At 43.6% G+C, this 19,688-nt stretch overlaps 1 protein-coding gene and 1 long non-coding RNA gene across 14 annotated transcripts in view; one reads left to right on the plus strand and one right to left on the minus strand.

The window, feature by feature from the left end:
* LOC144988209 (band 4.1-like protein 3) overlaps positions 1–19,688 on the minus strand; it is a 90,011-nt gene that overhangs the window by 4,031 nt on the left and 66,292 nt on the right. For all 13 annotated transcript variants that reach the window (XM_078938343.1, XM_078938347.1, XM_078938348.1 and 10 more), the window contains one exon: positions 8,629–8,709. In XM_078938343.1, coding sequence (XP_078794469.1) covers positions 8,629–8,709 — 81 coding nt within the window. The remainder of the gene's footprint in view (positions 1–8,628; positions 8,710–19,688) is intronic.
* On the plus strand, positions 17,423–19,542 carry LOC110015234 (uncharacterized). Its single transcript, XR_013652052.1, has 4 exons — positions 17,423–17,906; positions 18,611–18,739; positions 18,826–18,937; positions 19,196–19,542. It is a non-coding gene; the product is annotated as an uncharacterized LOC110015234 (long non-coding RNA).

Below are 19,688 nucleotides of genomic sequence, written 5' to 3' on the forward strand. Positions count from 1 at the left end.
AGATCATGCACCAGTACTACTTAATGTAAAAGTTTGTGCAACACACAAAAACCTACAATGGAAGCTAAACACAAGTATTCTTAACGACCAACAGTTCATCCAACTAATTAAATATGACATCAACACTTTTTTGGAAGAAAATCTTAACAGGGAGGTCAGCTCGGAAATTGTCTGGGACACACTAAAAGCAGTGATGAGAGGAAACATTATATCTTTTTGCACGCATAAAAAGAATGAGAGAGAAGCTAAACTATCAGACTTGAGTAAAGAACTGAGCCAACTTGAGAAGGAACATAAAAAACGTCCAGAAAAAAGAACTGAAGTAAAATTGACAATTTTAAGAAACAAAATAAATGCAATGTATCTAAAAGACATACGGAAGAAGATGATATACACAAAACAAAAATATTACGAATACGGTCCTAAATTCTCAAAACTATTAGCAAGTAAACTAAAAAAACAAGAAGCGGACAGCACAATCTACAAAATCAAAGGCCCAAGTTCCAAAATTTGTGTACATAATCAGAGCGAAATCCAAAAGATTTTCCTAAACTATTACAAACATTTGTACACACAACCTAACACCAAATACAATATTTTTTTAAAAAAAGCTTCATTTACCAGTTATTACAGAGGATAAAAATAAGTTACTCACAGCTGAAATAACCGAAGGAGAATAATAAACTATAATAATAAACTTTATTTATACAGCACCTCAGTGACCTGCTGGGAGTGTATGGCTGCACCAGGTCTTTTGTGTAGACTGGTGCTTGGTCATTATGGCCTCTGTATGTTAAGACCAGGATTTTAAAATGCACTCTGTAGTGGATGGGGAGCCAGTGCAGCTGCATTAACAACGGGGTGACAACTTGGTTAAAAGCCTAGCAGCAGCGTTCTGGACAACCTGGAGCCGTTCTACTGATTTTTTACTTAAACATGTGAAGATGGAGTTGCAATAATCGAGACGGGAGGATATAAAAGCGTGGATGAGCATCTCCAACTCAGAACGTGACACAATTGGACTCAGTTTTGCAATGTTTTTAAGATGATAAAAACAAGAGCGAACAAGTGACCAACGTGAGAGTCCAGGGATAAAACCGGGTCTAAAGTTACACATAGGTTCCTGACAGAGGGCTTGATAAAAGAAGCAAGTGGGCCGAGCTCATGGATTATCTGGGGGAGACAACTGTCAGGAGCACAGACTAGGACCTCAGTTTTGGCTTCATTGAGTTGGAGAAAGTTGTTATTCATCCAGCTCTTAACTGAATCCAGACACCTTTGCAAAGTATTTTAAAAACATCCTGGGGTTTAAAAGACACATAAAGCTGAATATAATCTTTGAGCAGAGAAGTTGGCAACGTGCAAGAGGATGACTTCATTGTGCCAACTAATCTGACTAGCTCAGGGAGGGAAACAGGTGAGAATGTGTCTAAAATCACAGGACGAGGCGGACTAGGAATAGAACCAGAGCCAGGACCAGCTGTGTGACACAGAGAACTTCTCACAGATCTGACCTTTTCAATAAAAAATGATAAAAACTTTTCACAGTCATCATTGGAATGGATGGGAACGGCAGGTGGACTGGGCATAACAATATCACTAATAGTGTTGAACAGCACTTTAGGATTACCTCTGCTTTTGGAAATGAGATTAGTGAAATATGCAGCCCTTGCATCTCTAACAGCATTGTTAAAAGAGACTAAAAGATCCTTAAGATGAAGGAGATGAACATCTAGGTGAGTTCTTTTCCATAAACCTTCAACTTTTCGACATAATTGTTTCAGACAGCGAATACTGTTGTTAATCCAAGGGGAAACCTTAGTGACAGGAACCAGTCTAGTTTTAACAGGACAAACTTCATCCAAGATGGAAAGACAATAACGGTTAAAGTTACATAATAAAGTATTAACATCGGTACACGGAGAAAGAACCAGGTTAAAAGCATTAGAAAAGACCTCAGCTGTGGAGGAGTTAAGGATGCGAGAGCTGACTTCTCTGCGTACAGGCAAGAGCGACACAGAAAAAGATAAGTTAAAAAAATACAATGATGGTCAGAAATGAAAATGTCCTCAGAAAAGATAAAATCAATATGCACACCCAAGCTAAAAACAAGATCGAGTGTGCCACCTTTAACATGTGTGGGCCCAGACACATGCTGAGTAAAGTTAAAAGAGTCCATTAGGCTGATAAAACCACTGGCAAATAGATCAGAGTCATCATTAATATGCATGTTAAAATCACCAACTATGATCAGGTTAGACAGCTTCATAGTGGAAGAAAGAAAGTCGCTGAACTCCTGTAAAAACACACCATTTGATCCAGGTGGACGGTAGACAACGGCACAGTAAAGAGGGTACTTATTCCCGACTTTGATCACCTGGAGTTCGAATGAAGAAAACTGAACAGCGCTCACCGAGCGGCATAGGAGGCGATTCCGAAAGACCGCGGTGACTCCCCCTCCACGACCATCTTCTACACGGGCGATAATCCAGTCTGTCCTGACCACATCCATCACGGTCTGGTTTGGTTCAGCTACCAGACACGACAGGAACAGACTACAGAGATCTGTAGTCTGAGAGGATTATTGGTTCCAGCCTTCCCCCCATTCAGGATCTGTACCGATCCAGAGCCAGAAAGTGGGCTGGCAGGATCGTAAAAGACCCCTGTCATCCTGGACAACACCTTTTCAGCCTCCTCCCATCAGGGCGGCGCTTTAGGACAATGCACACCAAAACCACTCGCCACAAGGACAGCTACTTCCCCCAAGCTGTCACTTTGATGAACTCCTGACTCCAGACCACTCAAGAACACCGAACAATCACAGACCTGCCAAACTGGAACTACTGCTGCTGCAATTTTTTTGCCTTTTTATTTTATTTTTTTTTCTTATTTCCTATTTAGTTATGTTTATTTATACAGCCACCTTAAATCTACCTTCTTTTTATTATTTATCCTTTTGTTTGCCTTACCCCTCACACTTTCTATAGTTTGCTAGTTTGCAGGAGAGCACAGGTCACTCAAGTCAAATTCCCTGTACATGCACTGTACTTGGCAAATAAAGTGATTCTGATTCTGATCATGCCTCCATTTTTGGAACCCAAAGCTGAGGTTATCCACTTCCTTAGCCTCAAACTTTCCATGGGAGCTAGCATAATCTGCTTTCTGGAATACCCCCATGAAGGATGCTCTGTCCAGATGTTTGTGTATTTGTTGGTGTAAGGGTCATTAAAAGAGGAATGTTGAGTTATAAAGAATTACCAGTTAAATACTGTTGGATGAACAGTGAAAATTCAGTTTTTATTATCGTAAATTTGACTTCAGAAGAGTCAGTCCCTCCCCAGCATCAACCTCACCGCCCGTCACTGAGCAGTAGTGTGTGTCAGAGAGAGGCAGAGAAAAGAATGTGAGAGAGAGAGAAAGAGATAGTGTGCGTGTGTGTGTGTGTGTGAGAGATGAGAGAGAGATACCTGTGTGTGAGTGGAGGGGGTATCTGACCTCCAGGGTAGTCTCTGTGTTAACTCTGGCTAAGCTGCATTTGATGTGTGTATTGAGGGGGGACACTTTTCTTGATATAAACACAAGAACAATACTTACTGTTCTGTTGTAGGGATAGGAGTTTGTCATGGAAAATAATACGGCTTTAATTGCGTGTTTGTGTGTGTATGTCTTGACAGGTCAGTGTGTGGTGTGGCTCTTTGACTCTCACAGTGAAAAAATTCGGCTCTTCGTGTTAAACGTGTTCGCCACCCCTGGTCTATAGTTTATTTCTGATCTCATAAAGTGCAGCTGTTTTCCTGCATTACCTGTTGTCTTTATGTCAAATCTTGATCACAGAAAAGTCACGTCATAAAAATATAGTTGGTAGGGGTGTCACGATTCTCCAAATCCTCGATTCGATTGCATTTTCGATTCTAAGGTCACAGTTCGATTCGATTCTCGATTTTTACATTTATTCTTTTTAAAGTACATATTGTCATTTTTTAAACTAGACTTTAATGCAATAGAATATCTGACCTTTGTTTGCAATGTACCACACTACATGGTCAAATTTAAAACTTTTATTAACAACATAATGGAACAATAACTTATATCTTTAGTCAATTAATTTTTTTTAAATAAACTGGCTTCCAGTTTTTCTTTTGTAAGTGCAGTCTTCTTCAAAAAAGATGAAATTCAAGTTCACAACAAAACAAACAAAGCCAATAAAACAGACTTGTCCATAGTCTCTGAACAATTGTCTTAAACTATTTCTAAACAGATGAACTTAAACCACTGATGTATTAAAAATTTTTGGAATGTATTTTTTTATATTTTTTTCAAGGTCTGCTCAGACCTTCAATAACTTTCTCTTTTACATTATTGTACTTGGAGGGAATCACCGTAGCTGAGAGATGCGTTCTACTTGGTATTTCGTAGCGTAGCTCTAGCACACCAATTAAATGCCTAAACAGCAGTTTTCCACCACCGAATAAGGTCGCATGTTCGCGGCTATGGATACTCCTACCGCACGCCTAATCGCATTTGCACGAGTTGAGTTGCTTGGAAGTTTAATTCCAAACGAAGACGGAATAGTAGTTTGTGTAATTGTTGGTTTACAGATGAATCTATGTTTTTGTGGTGCCAACAACGGAGATGCCCTGCATGCTAGTCGTGCTGCCCGTGAGAGAATACGGCACATACATAGCGCAGCGTGCAAACTGTTTTATTTTTGTCGACAACGCGAACGTTGTCAACATAACTCACTGGAAATCCAAAATACTTTCACACCAGCGACTTTTGTGAAAGAGGAGGGGATTAAAGTTCTGTCGATGCGTCTCCTGCATCTGCAGTTGTCATGCTATCTTTTGATGGGCTGTTAGAGGAGGTTGACTCGCAGCACTTTTTAAAAAAAAACTTTATTAACAAATGGACTTGCAGCACTTTTTCCGCTTGGCAAGTAACCAGACGCAACATGGGGGCGTGGCAGCATAGACGATTCCATTTCTTCATTCGAAGTTCGAGATTGTGACTTAATTTCGATCGATTTCGATTTAAAGTCGAAATCGTGACACCCCTAATAGTTGGTAAATAATGAGATTATTAACATGAGCTGCTGAGTGATCCAACAGCACAGCATGATCCAGGTGTTGCGTAATGGAGGCTGCGCTCCTCCCCTCTCCCTCCCCCTCCCCTTCCGTCTCTATGACCGGAGGCGCGGCTGCGGCCTAGATATGATTGTTGGAGTGAAAATAAACTGCTAATCACCTGTTAGTGTGATTCACCCAGCCACCGGTGAGTTGTAACCCGCTCTCGAATATTTTGACTTATGTTCCAAAGACAACCACAAAGAGGTGTGAGCGCAAGTGTCTTGCAGCAGAGGTCGGTGGTCAAGAGCACGTTGGGTCTGCTGTGTCTGAGCAGGGAATTGTGGGAAATAATCCCCATTGTCTGCTCTGGTCTAAATTGGGTTGAGCAGGGATTTTTCTTCTGCCTGATTCCTTTTCTTGTGGCTGTTTTACGTTGTTTCACTCTGAGTTATTTCATCCTTTTTCATTTATTTATTTTTTTGCACCATAAGTGTGGAGAAGGGAGAGGATGAAGACATGGGTGCACTTTCAGTGTCATATGTGTCAAAATAAAAGCGCAAAGTGCCGGCTGTAGCAGGCGTGTCAAAATAAAAGCTGAAGCCTGTTTGACTAAGCTCTTCCTAATGTGTGACGCTGCGGGCACGGAAAATGAGCGCCGCCCTGGACCACCCCCACTTTGCCCATATCAAAAACCGCCACTGAGTGCAAGGCTGCACATCTGTTGCTGTGTGGGAATCTATTAACTTTTAGGGTCTTGGAGACTTTCTCGATCTACTAATGCAAGCCAGCATTAGTAGGATAGTATATCTCAGAGAAGAACTACTGATGCTCAGGAAACAGAAAAACCCCAGACTCATCATTCCATCTGAGCTTAGGCGGAATACCAGGGGTGCAGAGCCGGTGGTAAACACAAGGCGGGGCTGAAGGCTAAGGCAGCTAACTGGTGGCATTTCAAAACATTCGCCCCCTCCATTATTATGGGAAATATTCACGCCCTGTCTAACAAGACAGATGAGCTTACTGGACTGATCAAGACACAACGCTGCTACATGGAGAGCAGCCCCCTCATCTTCACTGAGACCTGGCTAACCAGCCATGTGCCAGATTCTAACGTGGATCTGCCCGGCTTTACAACCGTGAGAGCAGACCGCAACCCAGATCCAATGTGAAGAGTAAGGGGTGTGGTCTCATCCTGTACGCCAACAGACGATGGTGTCACCCGAATCATCTGACCGTCAAAAAGGTGATTTATGACCATAATCTGTAGCTGCTGGCAGTGGGCATCAGACCCTTTTACCCCCCACGCAAGTTTTCCCACGTCATTGCGCTCTGTGCTTACATTCCTCTGATAGCTGAGGCACAAGCAGCTCTGGAGACATTATACAACACCACCACGGACTACAGTCCAGGCACCCAGGGGTGTCTTTCATTATTTCTGGTGATTTGAACCATGTATCCCTGGAAACCACTCTGCCCACTTTCCACCAATATGTCGAGTGCCTCACAAGGAAAAACAGAACTATTGATCTTCTGCATGTAAACACTTTGGAAGCATACTTAGCTGCCCCCCCCCTTGCAAACCTAACCACAACCTCCTATACCTGCAGCCTAGCTACACCCCTCTTGTGAAGAGGCAGTTGCCCCCCCCCCCCCCCCCCCCCCCCAGACAGGTCAGGAGATGGTCTGCTGGAGCAGAGGAGACTGGACTGGAGTGAACTGATTGGGTTTCATGGAGATGACACTGAGGGAGCTGTGGGCTGCATGACAGACTATTCTGTGGGGACTTGGTGGTGCCTGTCAGGAGCTTCTCAAACAACAAACCCTGGGTTACCAGGGAAGTTAAGGCAGTTCTGAACAGGAAGAAGAGGGCTTTCAGGAGCAAGGATCGAGAGGAGATGAGAAAGGTCCAACAGGAACTAAGTCTGCATGAGGGAGGCCAAAGAAGGAAAACAACCTGCGTGAGGTCTGAAACAGCATGTACAACATGACTTGTTGCAGCAATAAAGGGGGCATCGCTACAAGTGGGAGGCGGAAGAAAGCCAAACTCGATCCCTTCTTCAACTGGTTCAGCTCCCCCCAAATTGCCCCCCATGCTGCCTCCTCCCAAGTACTGCACCCCACCAGCCTCACAACCATCTGTCCACAGAGGAACTCATCCACAAACACTCAACTGATACACACATTCCTAGTGGCTGAAAAGAGCTTCACAAACGAGCATATCAATACATACACCATTGAAAAACCGATCAACGTGTATGCAACAGGCAAACATAAGTCGAGCTTATATCATCCCTGGTCTACTTAATTAAATTAATTAAACATAAGATCTAAAGTGACTTCTGTTGCTTTTAGGAGAACAACTTGGGTAATGAATAGTTTAGGATGCTGTTTTCAAGCCTCCCTGAACTTTCAACAGATACATGGTAAATGGTAAATGGCGTACAGTAAACCCTTGTTTATCGCGGGGGTTACGTTCCAAAAAGAACCCGTGATAGGCAAAATCCGTGAAGTAGAAACCTCTATTTTTTTTTAACAATTATTATACAATTAAATACTCTATTATACATTGAAAAGAAAGAACAAAACATTTTACAGGCTCAAGCACTTGTTTCACAAATCAAAGTACTTTAAAAACGTTTTTTTTTCAACAAATAACTGTACTATACTGTCAAATAATAATTTGAATCATCGATGTAAACAGAAGGCTTCAAATCGCGGAGATTAGCCCCGCCCACCGCGACCCGAGAGTAATTGAATTAAACGGGAGAAAATTTAAAATGATCATGAAAAAAATACAAAGTACAAACGGACAAATAGTGGCTCAGGTGTATTTCAATGCTCTTCAGTCTGAGAAGCTGCAGTGTTTTCTCCTTCTCAAGCCCGCGGTGCAGCTGTGTGTTTTTTCCGGAGAAGAACATAGTGATTGACAGTTGGTGTTGCTCTTTTTCTATGGGTTTTAGAGAAACTTGAAATTGCAAGATGATTTGCATGTACGTAATTTGGAAAGCTGATTTACGTACGTGTACATATTAAACTGCAACATCATTGACGCACAGGTAGAGAAGAAGCGGAGTAACTTTTTCAGCCAATCAGAATGCAGAACACAATGCACGATGCAAATCCGTGAAGTAGCGAAACCGTGAAAAGTAAACCGCGTTATAGCAAGGGATCACTGTATACTTATATAGCGCTTTCTACCCTCTTTCGAAGGCCCAAAGCGCTTTACAGTCACAGTCCCATTCACACACACATTCACACACTGATGGCCGCTCTGCTGCCAAACACTGGCGCCTACCTCCCACCAGAGGCAAGGTGGGGTTCAGTGTCTTGCCCAAGGACACTTCGGCACATGGGCTTGCAAGGCGGGAATCGAACCTGAAATCTTACGATCATGAGTCGACCGCCCTACCGCATGCTCCACAGCTGCCCCAATACATGATGGTTTAAACCTGGTACTGTTGTGCTTCATCTATTCTGACAAGGTATGTCTGGCTAAAATTTGGCCCTGTTTAATCATGGTACTTTTCTGCTACTGGAACTAAATTAAAACTGTTGATTTTACCTTGTCATGGTCCATTTCTGTATCTCCAGAGATCACAATTCTCTTCTCGATTCTAGTTTCCAAAACTCCTCCTTTCAATGTCTGAGAAGAGAAAAAGCAGACAGACTGATATAGGTCACATGTAAACATGCTGGCAGAAATGCTGTTTAAGTACATAGCAGCGTTACAAAACAAGGAATGGAGTAACCACTATGACACATTCCTTTTTACGTAGTATAAGCCGAGGTAAGTCACTTTACTGTTTATTGATCAGCTCTTTGTCTCTCTTGGCTAGAGCAGCTGGGAGCACTCCACAAGTGTCTTCTGTGTGACTGAGGGGACAAGCAGTCGCATTCGACATCATGATTGTTTAAAGGGTCAAGGGGAGTCAGCTGACACTTTCTCCATGCTGGACAAAACAGCAAGTAGCAGAGATGGAGATCTTTCGAAATATCAACATTATTTTACTTTAATTGAAGCAACAACAAAAAAAAAGTTTGCGTCAGATTCACTTTGTGTCCGGACACAAGAACAATACTGACGTCCATCTCAAACTATTTGCTAAGTAGGTAATTGCAGTAACTGCGATTCTAACTCAATTACTTTTTGGAGGATGTAACAAGTAACTATTACTAATAACTTTTTTAAAGTAAGATGATGCAAAACACTGCATGTAGGTTCAACTGAATGAAACCAGTGTAGCTACTGCAACATGAAACAAAAAATATACTCTGGGGATATGTGGGAATCTCGTTCATCCATTCATGCGCGTCACTAATTAGATGACGAGGCATTTGGCTACTTGAGGCGAGTCACCACTCGCTTTCCGGATTAATGTGTCCGTCACGGGGACGACATCCGAGTGCAGCGCAAGATTTGTAATCATGCCGAGACTCCCAGCTGTCCCCCTCAATTCGCGGCACCCGTTGCCGCAGGGATGAGAGCAACCCGAGTTCCCCTGCCGGCCGGCTCACGCATGAAGTCCCTCAATATATCCAAAGAATAAAGAAGAGTCCTCCGGCTCACCAGCCTGGCAAAGGTCCTCATCCGACCTGCAGGGACGCCTAACTCAGCCAAAACTGTGTTGTTGCTCGCCGGCCACTTTCCCCTAGCACCTACAGGGAACCCCATGACTTTAAAGCAACGCCCTCCGACCTTGTCCGTAATCTGTTGCCCTACTGGGAGATAGTGTTCCACCTTCTCCGATGCGGCCCTTTTTAGCGTCTCTCCATCCATCTCGTACCGGACGGTCACGTCGACAATGAGAACTGTGTCGGCCTTCTTGCAAACCAGGTCGGGTATCTTGAGACCGCCAGCGGCGTCCCCAAGACGGAACTCCCTTATTACCGTCCAGCCGAACCTCTCTGCCTCCGTGGCCAAGAGCACACACACCTTGTTGTGCCTCGCAATTCTGTTCGCCTGAACGAACGGACATTGCCCAAGTATGTGTGAACATGATTCCAACCTGGCCGGGCAGCGTCTGCAAGCTGCTCCTGACTTTTCCTTACCCCGAGCCAGAAACTCCCGAGTCGGATACACCCCAGCCCTCAGCGCCAGGGCAGCCAACCAGTGGCGCTGCGCGAACCTAACCGAAGCGGGCTCGGCGATCCAAGAGCTGCTGGTCCTGTCGCCTCGAAACTGGTCTGCACCCACACCCTGCACCCGCAGGGCCGACCATGCCAGGTTTTCCTCACGCCGCCAGTCTGGGTAGTCTGGCGATCTCTCCACATCGGTCGGGGCAGCCTCCACGGCACCCATTACAGGTGCACTGCCCCTCTCACCTCCCGCTTGGACCCACAACATCTCCCAGTCAGATTTTGACACAGAATGGCTGGTCATTCGCCGTGTCCAGATATCCGGAGACCTGGACATCCGATAGATACGCTTCGTGCGCACGGATGGGATTAGTCTTTCCAGCTTTAGGAGGCCCAAACCACCGTCGCGGTTCCGTGAATACAGCAGTCCATTGCACGTGGATGGTGACAAATGGAGCCACTTCTTCACAGCCTTCCGGACAATCCCATCTATCTGGGCCAATTTGGTTACCGTAACCTTCCCTAGATCGGCCCGGTAAATTATCCGGGGGAGAGCGAATGAGTTCAAAACCCTCATGCGTTGTGAGGGCTTTAGAGGAGCCTCCGAGATCCTTTCGATCCACGTGTGGACCGTAGGGATAAGATCCGGTTCCATCACGCCGCGCCCCGGGCCTACCTGGACTCCCAAATAACGAACTGATTCCCCCGGGGGAATCATGTGGATCGGTGACCCACAGATTTCCCAGGTTCCACAGCCGTTCACCACGCCCTTGTCCATAAAGAAACCGTGACACTTCCTGGGCTGAACCCTCAGCCCAGTCAGTTGGCAAAACTTCTCCAAAATCCCGAGACTCCTCCCCATGCCTTCCTCGGAATCACTCACCAGCACCAGATCATCGGCAAAGGCCAGCGTGGCGATTGAAAGATCGCCCCATTTCAGTCCAGTTCCGGCCGTCTCGAGTTTATGGATGAGGGGATCCATAGCCAGGTTGAAGAGCAAGGGGGACATGGGGTCTCCCTGCTTCACTCCAACCCTCATTTGTATTGGTGGTGTCATGCCCTCGACACAACCCACCCTGGTCACGCAATCCACGTACGAGTTTCGGATCAACCCGATAACGTGCCTGTCAAGCCCGCCTTCTTCGAGAACACACAGGATATGTTCATGTGAGATGGAGTCAAAGGCCCTCGCAAAGTCCACAAACACCACTGCCAGCGGCCCCCCGTCCCGCCTCGAGCGCCTGACGATCTCGTCAAAGATCAACAGGTTTTCCGCGCATCCACTCGAGGAGGCCAAGAAACCGCGCTGCCTCGGATTGATCGGACAGGCTCGGGTTAGCCTCATCGTTAGAATCCGACTGAACAGCCTAGTCACCATCGACCCAATCGTCACCGGCCTCCATCCACCGATGTCCTGCAACTCGACCGGGTCGCTGGATTTCGGTAGCAGCTTAGTCCTGCACTCCTTGAAGACCCTTGGTATGACCCCACCGATCAGCCACGTCGTGTACAGCCGTGCCAGTTGCTCACCCCGGGGGTCCCAGTCAAGCAGAGCCTTTTTGCTTATCCTGTCTGGTCCCGGGGCCGTGCCGTTAGCCATTCTCATTAGGTTTTCTTTCACCTCAGCCGCCAGAATTGGAGAGTAGAACTCCCAGTTGTCTGCGCGTGCACCCGTCCGGAACTCACCAAGTCCGTGGAACTGCCCTACGGTTTCCCATTTCTCACGGAACGCTCCGTAGACCTGGTCCACCGGGAGGGCGCATTCCTGGCTGGCGGCACCATCGAGGATCTGGGCCGCCAGCCTTGCTTGATCCCTTGAGTACAGGTACTGCGCTTCTCTGTACTCCCTTTTCCGCCGGGCAAGCCGCCTTACCCATCCCTTCTCTTGGGTCTGTTCTCTGACAACGGGCCTGGGTCTCTTGGGCCCATCCACCCTCCTTCCCAGCTTCGAGATGATGTCCGACGCCGAGGTTTCAATCAGACAAGGATTCTGATCTACGTCCCTAATGAGAGCAGCAATAGCCCTGATCTCCTCGCCACCTTCTGATTCACCCCTGGCAACTGCCTCCCTGACCCTGGTCGCCACCAGGCTCGGGGGTGACCGTGACGAGGACCGAACCGCCAGAGATTCCAACCTCTCCTCCTCAACCTCTGCATCATCTGGGCTATTGCTTGCCGTATCTATGCGCAGGAGCCTCTTTTTACTCCTCACCTGTTCGGCCGTCTTGCCCCTTCCCAGCTCATCGGCAATGAGCTGGTAAGTGGCACCTGAATCTCCGTGCTCACGGATGAGCCGGATTAGCGTCTCTACCTCCGCTACACTCCAGAGCTTCGTCGCCTTAATTCCCCCTCCGCGCGCACCTCTCCTTTCCAGCCTCACCTTGTTCCACTCCACCGGATGAAGAGTGTCATAGTTACTCCCGCCGTTTACCCGCGCTTCATTGAATTTCTTCACTTTGACATTCAGAGCACTGGGCAGAAATCACATCGCGTCAACACCCGCCGCGGGCCCTCGCGATGCTTTGTTTTAATTAAACAGTCGGATTCCCCTGGTCCGCACCAGTTCTAAGTCAGCTGCTAGGTGCCGGCCGAGGCAGCCCGCCGGGGGGGAGCCCCACCGCCGAGACGGGGGGACCCCCGGCGGGAGCCGCAGCTGGGGAGATCCGCGAGAAGGGCCCGGCGCGCGTCCTTAAACTAAATAAATTGCAAATGAGCCATAACTTATTTTCAGCTACAGGGTGTCACACTTTTTCTAACCCAAGATTCAAACTGAGAATGCAATCAGTCAGTCTCTCATCGGGAGGGGTCATCTGCCCACATTTTTAGTCCCGCCTCCACTGGCTTTTAGAAGTCTAATCAGAAACTGAATGGTCAAATGTACAATCTAGGGATGGTCCATTTGTCACGACTCTTCTGCGCGCATTTCACCTTCATGAAGCAGAGTTATGAAGGTATTAATGTTCCAAAATGGACGCACTTGTACATTTGACGTGACAACTTGTAAAATCAAATGTGATAACTTGAGCACCAAAAATCTGCATCTGCGTTTAAAGATTTTCTGATGTAAAAAAATAATGAACACACGTCAAAAAAAGTCAAACAATTTCTACAAAAATATACACGTTACAAAAAATGAAATCATAAATTACAAATTAACATTTTCATGTGTTCATTTAGAGTTACAACCTCAAATCCACGATTACAACTGCTCGAATGTGCTGCTGCGTATGCGCGAATCTGCTGCCGTGAATCACAGCTCGCTTCAACTGCGTTCGACTTTTGACACATTCTTTGCGACACATTTATGTCAAAACAGATCTGTGTCCGATAATGGAACAAGGGGGGGAGGAGGGTCTGGGGGGGACGGGGGTGGGGTCTTGGAGGGGGTGGGGGTCAACCAATCAGAGTTCAGGACCCAGAAGATGCACGCGCCCGTATACCTTTTGATGTTGGACCGGCCCGCTTCAGCAATACCATGGCGCATCAAGCTGGGGTAAGTTGCCTTAGTTATCATTGTTTTTGCTCGTTCGTTGTGTGCCTTGAGAGTTTATAAATTTGCGCCGACCAAATTTTATAAACTACTCTGATCTTCCGTGGTTTGTATGAAAGTCGGCGGCTAGCCGGAGTCGGTCGAGTCGAGTACCGCGGTAATTTAGACTGTCCGAATTCACATCGTAACCATAGCTAGCTACTAAAAACTCTATTATAGGCGTGAATATTTTTGAAAGTGATTCGGACATCATGCTCACTACTTGATGTTTTTAACGACGAAAATGACGTTATCGATTTCACGAAGGGAAAGTCTAGTGAGCTTGTTTTTTCGCCGATCATAATTTAATCCACTGTGTTCTGGAGATAATTTTTTATTTAAAAATACATGTAAATACTGTAGTGTCCCTTACCCACACTGAGGCACGGAGACTTTATCTCTTTTAAGGTTCTTTATTGTAGTTACTGTAGGCCATAACCAAAAACGTATTCAGCAAGTCCTTAATCCCTTCTGCCGCGAGCGCTCTTCGCTGGCTGAACCCCATTGGTCCAAACCCCCCAGCAACAGGCTGAGCGACAGATCTGAGGGCCATACTGAAAATGTTTACAATATGATGCAGTTATTACACCATGTTATTACTTTACGTAAAACACGCTTGCTTGACCATAACCCTAAAGAAGGTATTTATGATTAACTACTAATTAACACCAGAAATGCCAGCATTTTATTACTATATTCCTTTTTTTAGGATCAACAGGATGCAGGGATAGAAAATGCTGTAAGAAATCTTCTTAGCTGCATCAGACAACGTGCGGTCCAACAGTCCACTCTTAATGTCGAATGACAAAGCAGTTCAGCAGGTGCAAGTGGGCCTGTTGAATCCCAGGCTGGTACCTCTGCAACCTCTGGTATTAACCAGCGTGTCCGACAAAACACGGTCCAGCAGGAGATGCAAAGGTGGAGAACAATGACTCAAAATGTCCATCAACTATCTCAGTCATGCTGTTGAACATTTTTTAAATGCTGGTTTGGCAAAATTCTTGTTTACATTTTGATTGGACAATTCCATAATAGTTGGTAGTGTAGTTAATCTTCTGAAAGTTGCACAAATATTACAGTGATAAACATTTTGATTGACACTGCGATTTGGGCACTTTATTATTCTAATGATGTTACTTCGATGTACTTAAAATCACTTAAAAAAAAGAAAGTTGACACATTAAATTACATGTGGTATTTCTATTTTAAGTTCTTCTCCAGCAATATTTTCTGGAAACCGTGCACGTTTTAAAAGAAAGGCACCTGATGCACCAAGACCAACATGTGCACGATTGTTAGAACTACAGTTCTGCCTGTTGCCCAACAATTCATCCAGAACTCCAAGGGATGAAACTGTTCTTTTGCAAGCGGGATTAGGAAGGAGAACTGTCACTATTGCAGATGATGCTGATCATGCAGAGGTGAAGCAACTATTATAACATTGGCAAATTGGATTTGAGCACGGTCCAAAAATTTTCTGCATTCAGTTGATAGACCTTTGTGTTTTTCAGTTATATGTAATTTGTAGATTTCTGGTATTATTTTTTAGTTTTACATCTCTGCTTCATTTGCATTGAGACAGGGCTTTATAGAACATTACATGATTTGATTTGATGTTTGATTCCAGCTGCTTAATAAAAAATGTTCACACTAATAAGCATTGCTCAATGAACGCCAGAAATCCAGAAAACGTCAGTCACATGTCACTGTCGGTGATCTGTTCATGGACTGTGGTATTATTATTAATCCAAATTTCTTTATGTTCAGATAAATAGGGTTCTACTTGAGGAATTTTCGAAACTACAAAGTTTGCGTGATGGATGGCTTCTTCAAAAAGCCACTGGTAAGACTGATGTTATGGTTTTACAAAACAGTTCTCCCCCCATTTAAATTTTGGGTGTAATTTTTTGACGACTTTTGAAAGAATACTTGTCTCGCACAACAATAATGACATTTTTACATCAATGTTCTGTATTTTTCAAGGTGGGAGTGGCCAAAGGAAGATGGCTCCACTGCCCCAATCCTCCAATGGTTACAGTTCAAAAATTCTGAAGTCTTCCTCCAATAATGGAAAAAACACAATATACATTGTTCCTTTACAAGAAACAATTGATACAGCCCCGCTACCCTATAATGCACCAGAATTTGACAAAATGCCAAAGAATGACTGCATGACCTGCGGTACATCTATACCACTGCAACTGCTTTCTCTTCACATCAAGTCCTGTCAATGTGTCGTGAGTGATCCAATTCATTATTGTTATGACTACATTACATATAGTAATTGACATTCATTGTCTTTAAGTTTCTCTTGAATGAAACTTAAGTTCTCTTTAGTTGTATTTTAAAAGTTGTTTTTAAGTTTAATATTTAGGACAAATACGTAATCCCCCACACTTGCCCTTTTCTTTTCTAGGATTTGGAACCTGGAGCAGGAGAAGAAAGTGATGGAGAACCAGTTACAGGTGGCATGGTAAGCAAGTCAGTAAGAGAGTAAAAAAAATAGAAAAAAATCTGTCATTTTATTTATTTATTTTTCACAATAATTTGGGAAAGATTCTGAAAAATATAATGGGGTTAAATTCATAGTTTTTTTTTTTCAAATTTGCCACAGATGAAGTAAGAAAGTGGAGTTATAACTGATTTATGATGTTAATTAGACTGTTACAGGATTCCTGCCCCATATGTGGAGAGACGTTCCCCACTGACCTGATGCCCCTCCATGCAAGTTCTTGTGGGGAAAGGTTGGTTTCTGTCTGTAACTGTTGGTCACACTTTTTGGTTTAACATAGTCATTGGGAGAGCTATGTTTTTTAAAAGTTTTATGGTAATTTCAGTTAGACACACACTATTTTTCATAAGGATATTGTTGGATTCAGAAGTACTTCAATTATTAGAACATGTATCTTGCCATCTAGCTTTCCTCAGATGGATTACGTGACACAAATTCCAGTAGAGTCAAGTACATCACGGGGGGTTCCCATAAGCAGCAGTATTCCTGAAAGCAGCAGCTCTTCAAATTTCAGCTTGTTGACATTTTCTTCACCACAAAGCAGATCATCACAGCCATCACCTGCTGGAAATGATGGTGTGTTTCATTTGTTTCAATATTTTTTCTTATTTTAACTTATGGAACGTTGTATTATTTACTTGCCTAAAATGCCTTGGGTAAAAGCAATTTTGATTAAACCCTTTTCCAGCTTGGAAAAGAGCTGAAGATCCAGAGAGAGCCTCAGTGCTATACAGGAGGTTTTTACTGGAGCAGAAAGAAGATGAGCCAACCCTGAAAGTGACACTGGATTTGAGAGAGAGTGTTGAGGAACAGGAGGAGAGACTAATCAGTTTTTACAAGGTCCATAAAGTTGATTGGGCCAGACCACTCCATTGTAGATTGGAAGGTAATCCACATTTTCCCAAAATTTTTCATTTTTTTGTTTCAAATGCCAATTTGTAATTAAAAAAATATGTACAATAGCTGCCCTGATAAAGTACTACTTGATCTATCATGTTTGTTTCTGTCAGGTGACGTAGCGACAGGTGAGGGTGTTAAGCGGCATTTCTTTAGCCTAGTGATACAAAAGCTGCAAACTGGATTTTCACTGGATTTTGGTAAGTCTCAGATGTACATCATGCAACAGCCTCAAACACAACCCATCCTTCTATTTTTTATAGTCTCATAAGTCCTTGCAATTTTAATGGCTTAGCCCAGTCATCACTGACCTGTGCTTTATTTTTTGTTCATGCAGGAAATAGAACTGGGACACTATTATTTGAGGGTCAAGCTGACCATCTCACTCCTTCAACCTCCAAGGTTCTTTTACAGAGTGACTTGTTCAAGATGGCTGGCAGGATGATAGGTCACTCTTTTCTTCATGGTGGTCCTCCCCTAACGGGTATAAGTCCTGCAATCCTGCATGTTTTGCTGGGGGGCTCCCAAGAAACAGCACCCATTGTGCTTGAAGATGTGGCAGACATTGACATCCGAGAGACAATAGAGCTGGTAGGTTTAAACTCTAACACAATGCATACTTCATGAAGACAGAAGTCATTTTCCTAAAGTCAAGTATGTTATTTTAAATCTCTCCATTAAGCTCACAACAACTGGAAAGGCCGATGTCTGCACTCTCACAGAGGATCAAAGAGAATCTGTCGATCACTTGGCTTTATCTTGGGATCTTCCTGTGCTGACATCAACAAACCAGGCGTGGCTTTTACAAAGTCTGCTTCAATATGCGGTGAGGTCAAAAAATAGCTGGATATTAGAGATACGTCATAGCAGCAATTACCTTTTTCTTTGGGGGCCTAAAGAAAAGTGGAAACAATCGAATAAAGGTACTGTTAGGACCTAAAAATGCAACTATGTAAATGGTATAGTGGGACAAAAACGTCTTTAGTCAGCCACCAATTGTACACAAGTTGTCTGACTTAAAATGATGAAAGAGTCTTGAATTTTCCTCATTGATCCACTTCAACTGTGAGAGACATAATCTTCTGAATAAAACTCTAGTAAATTACATTCATCACTTCTAAGTTTGGTTAGGAGGACTCAGATAGAAATGAAATCTTAAATTTCACAATAATATAGGGATATTGTGAGAGAGTCAATGGATGTCAAACATGCAGTGTTTGTTTCACTCCAGAGATTTTTGTGATAGGGAAGCAACTGTATTAGGGTCATAGACACACTTCATTTAGTGCTCTCCATGAAATGTTGTTCCAACCAAATATGAAAAGCACCCCATGTAAATAACAATCTTACAAAGTTATTGAGAACCACGCATGTTGTAAATCAAAGCAACTACTGCAATTTAGCATAATAATTCTGTTTTTAAAGAATTTATTCTTTTTTTTATTTCATATGTATTAGTCTGTGACATTTCATAACGACACAGTCATTACTCCTTAAACTAGTTAAACAACAATTCCAATCTTTCTGAAGGCGCTTGGGCGAACCTCACATCAAATCCACCAGCTAAGAGTGGGCCTGCAGGAGTCAATGTTGGAGGCAAGACCAGATGTTCTTGTTCTGGTTTTTCCTGGTCAGAAAATGGCTGAATGCAGTGCTCAGGTATGCTGTTCAGCATTCTGATTCAACCATATGAGTTTTTTATTTATTAATTAAAATAGTAAGAATTTCATCTTATTTGTATACAGATGGTCCTGCAAAACATAATTTGGCCTGAGGATGAGGAGCAAAATGAAGATGGATGCTCTGTTGCGCTCAAATCTGTAGTTGCTGGGTATCTACGCAAGTTTGTGGAGACAGGTATATGTGTTTTTTGTAATATGCACTGTGAAAATGCACAGGTGTAGCTGTCATAGTATCACTTATGTAAGTGATGGTAAGAATAAGTGAATGACTTTAAGATCTACCTAAAATGATTTCAATAGACCTAGTACTGAGCAGGAATTATATTTGTCTCAGAAAACTGTTTTGCACTAATATACTTATTTAAAACTTGGTTTTAGTTAACATTCTCTTTATTTTTAACATATATTCTCTGTGTCATCTGTTGTCATTTAGTCACTGAACACAAACGGAAGCAACTGGTGAAGTTTTGGGTTGACTGGGAGAGACCCATGCAGGACATGCAAGTGGAGGTGAAACCGGCAGACCATCCAACATCGTCCACCTGTTTCCACATTCTACGTTTGCCAAGTCACTACACAAGTTACGATCAATTTAAAGACAGTTTGGAATGCTGCATTGCAACTAATGACTATGGTTTTGGACTTATATGAAATCTGAAAACAAGAGTTTGGCTACATTCTGTTATTAAGCCATGTTACACACAATTTCTACAGCACTGTTTGTTTAAAAAATAACATTTTTGTTTAATGGTTATTTCAGAATTTTTAATGGTGACTGTTATAAACACTAAACATCTTGTCGTTTCCATGGTATGGATAACCCACTCAAAAACATTTTTAAATTTATACTGGCTAAAACCTTAGCCCAAGAAAATGGATGTTCATTTGCCTAACGTCAAGTGCTGCGCAGAATTTTGTTTTGTTCC

Source organism: Oryzias latipes, chromosome 20, assembly GCF_053564925.1.
Source record: "Oryzias latipes strain Hd-rR chromosome 20, Olatipes_Hd-rR_3.1".
Lineage (NCBI taxonomy): Eukaryota > Metazoa > Chordata > Actinopteri > Beloniformes > Adrianichthyidae > Oryzias > Oryzias latipes.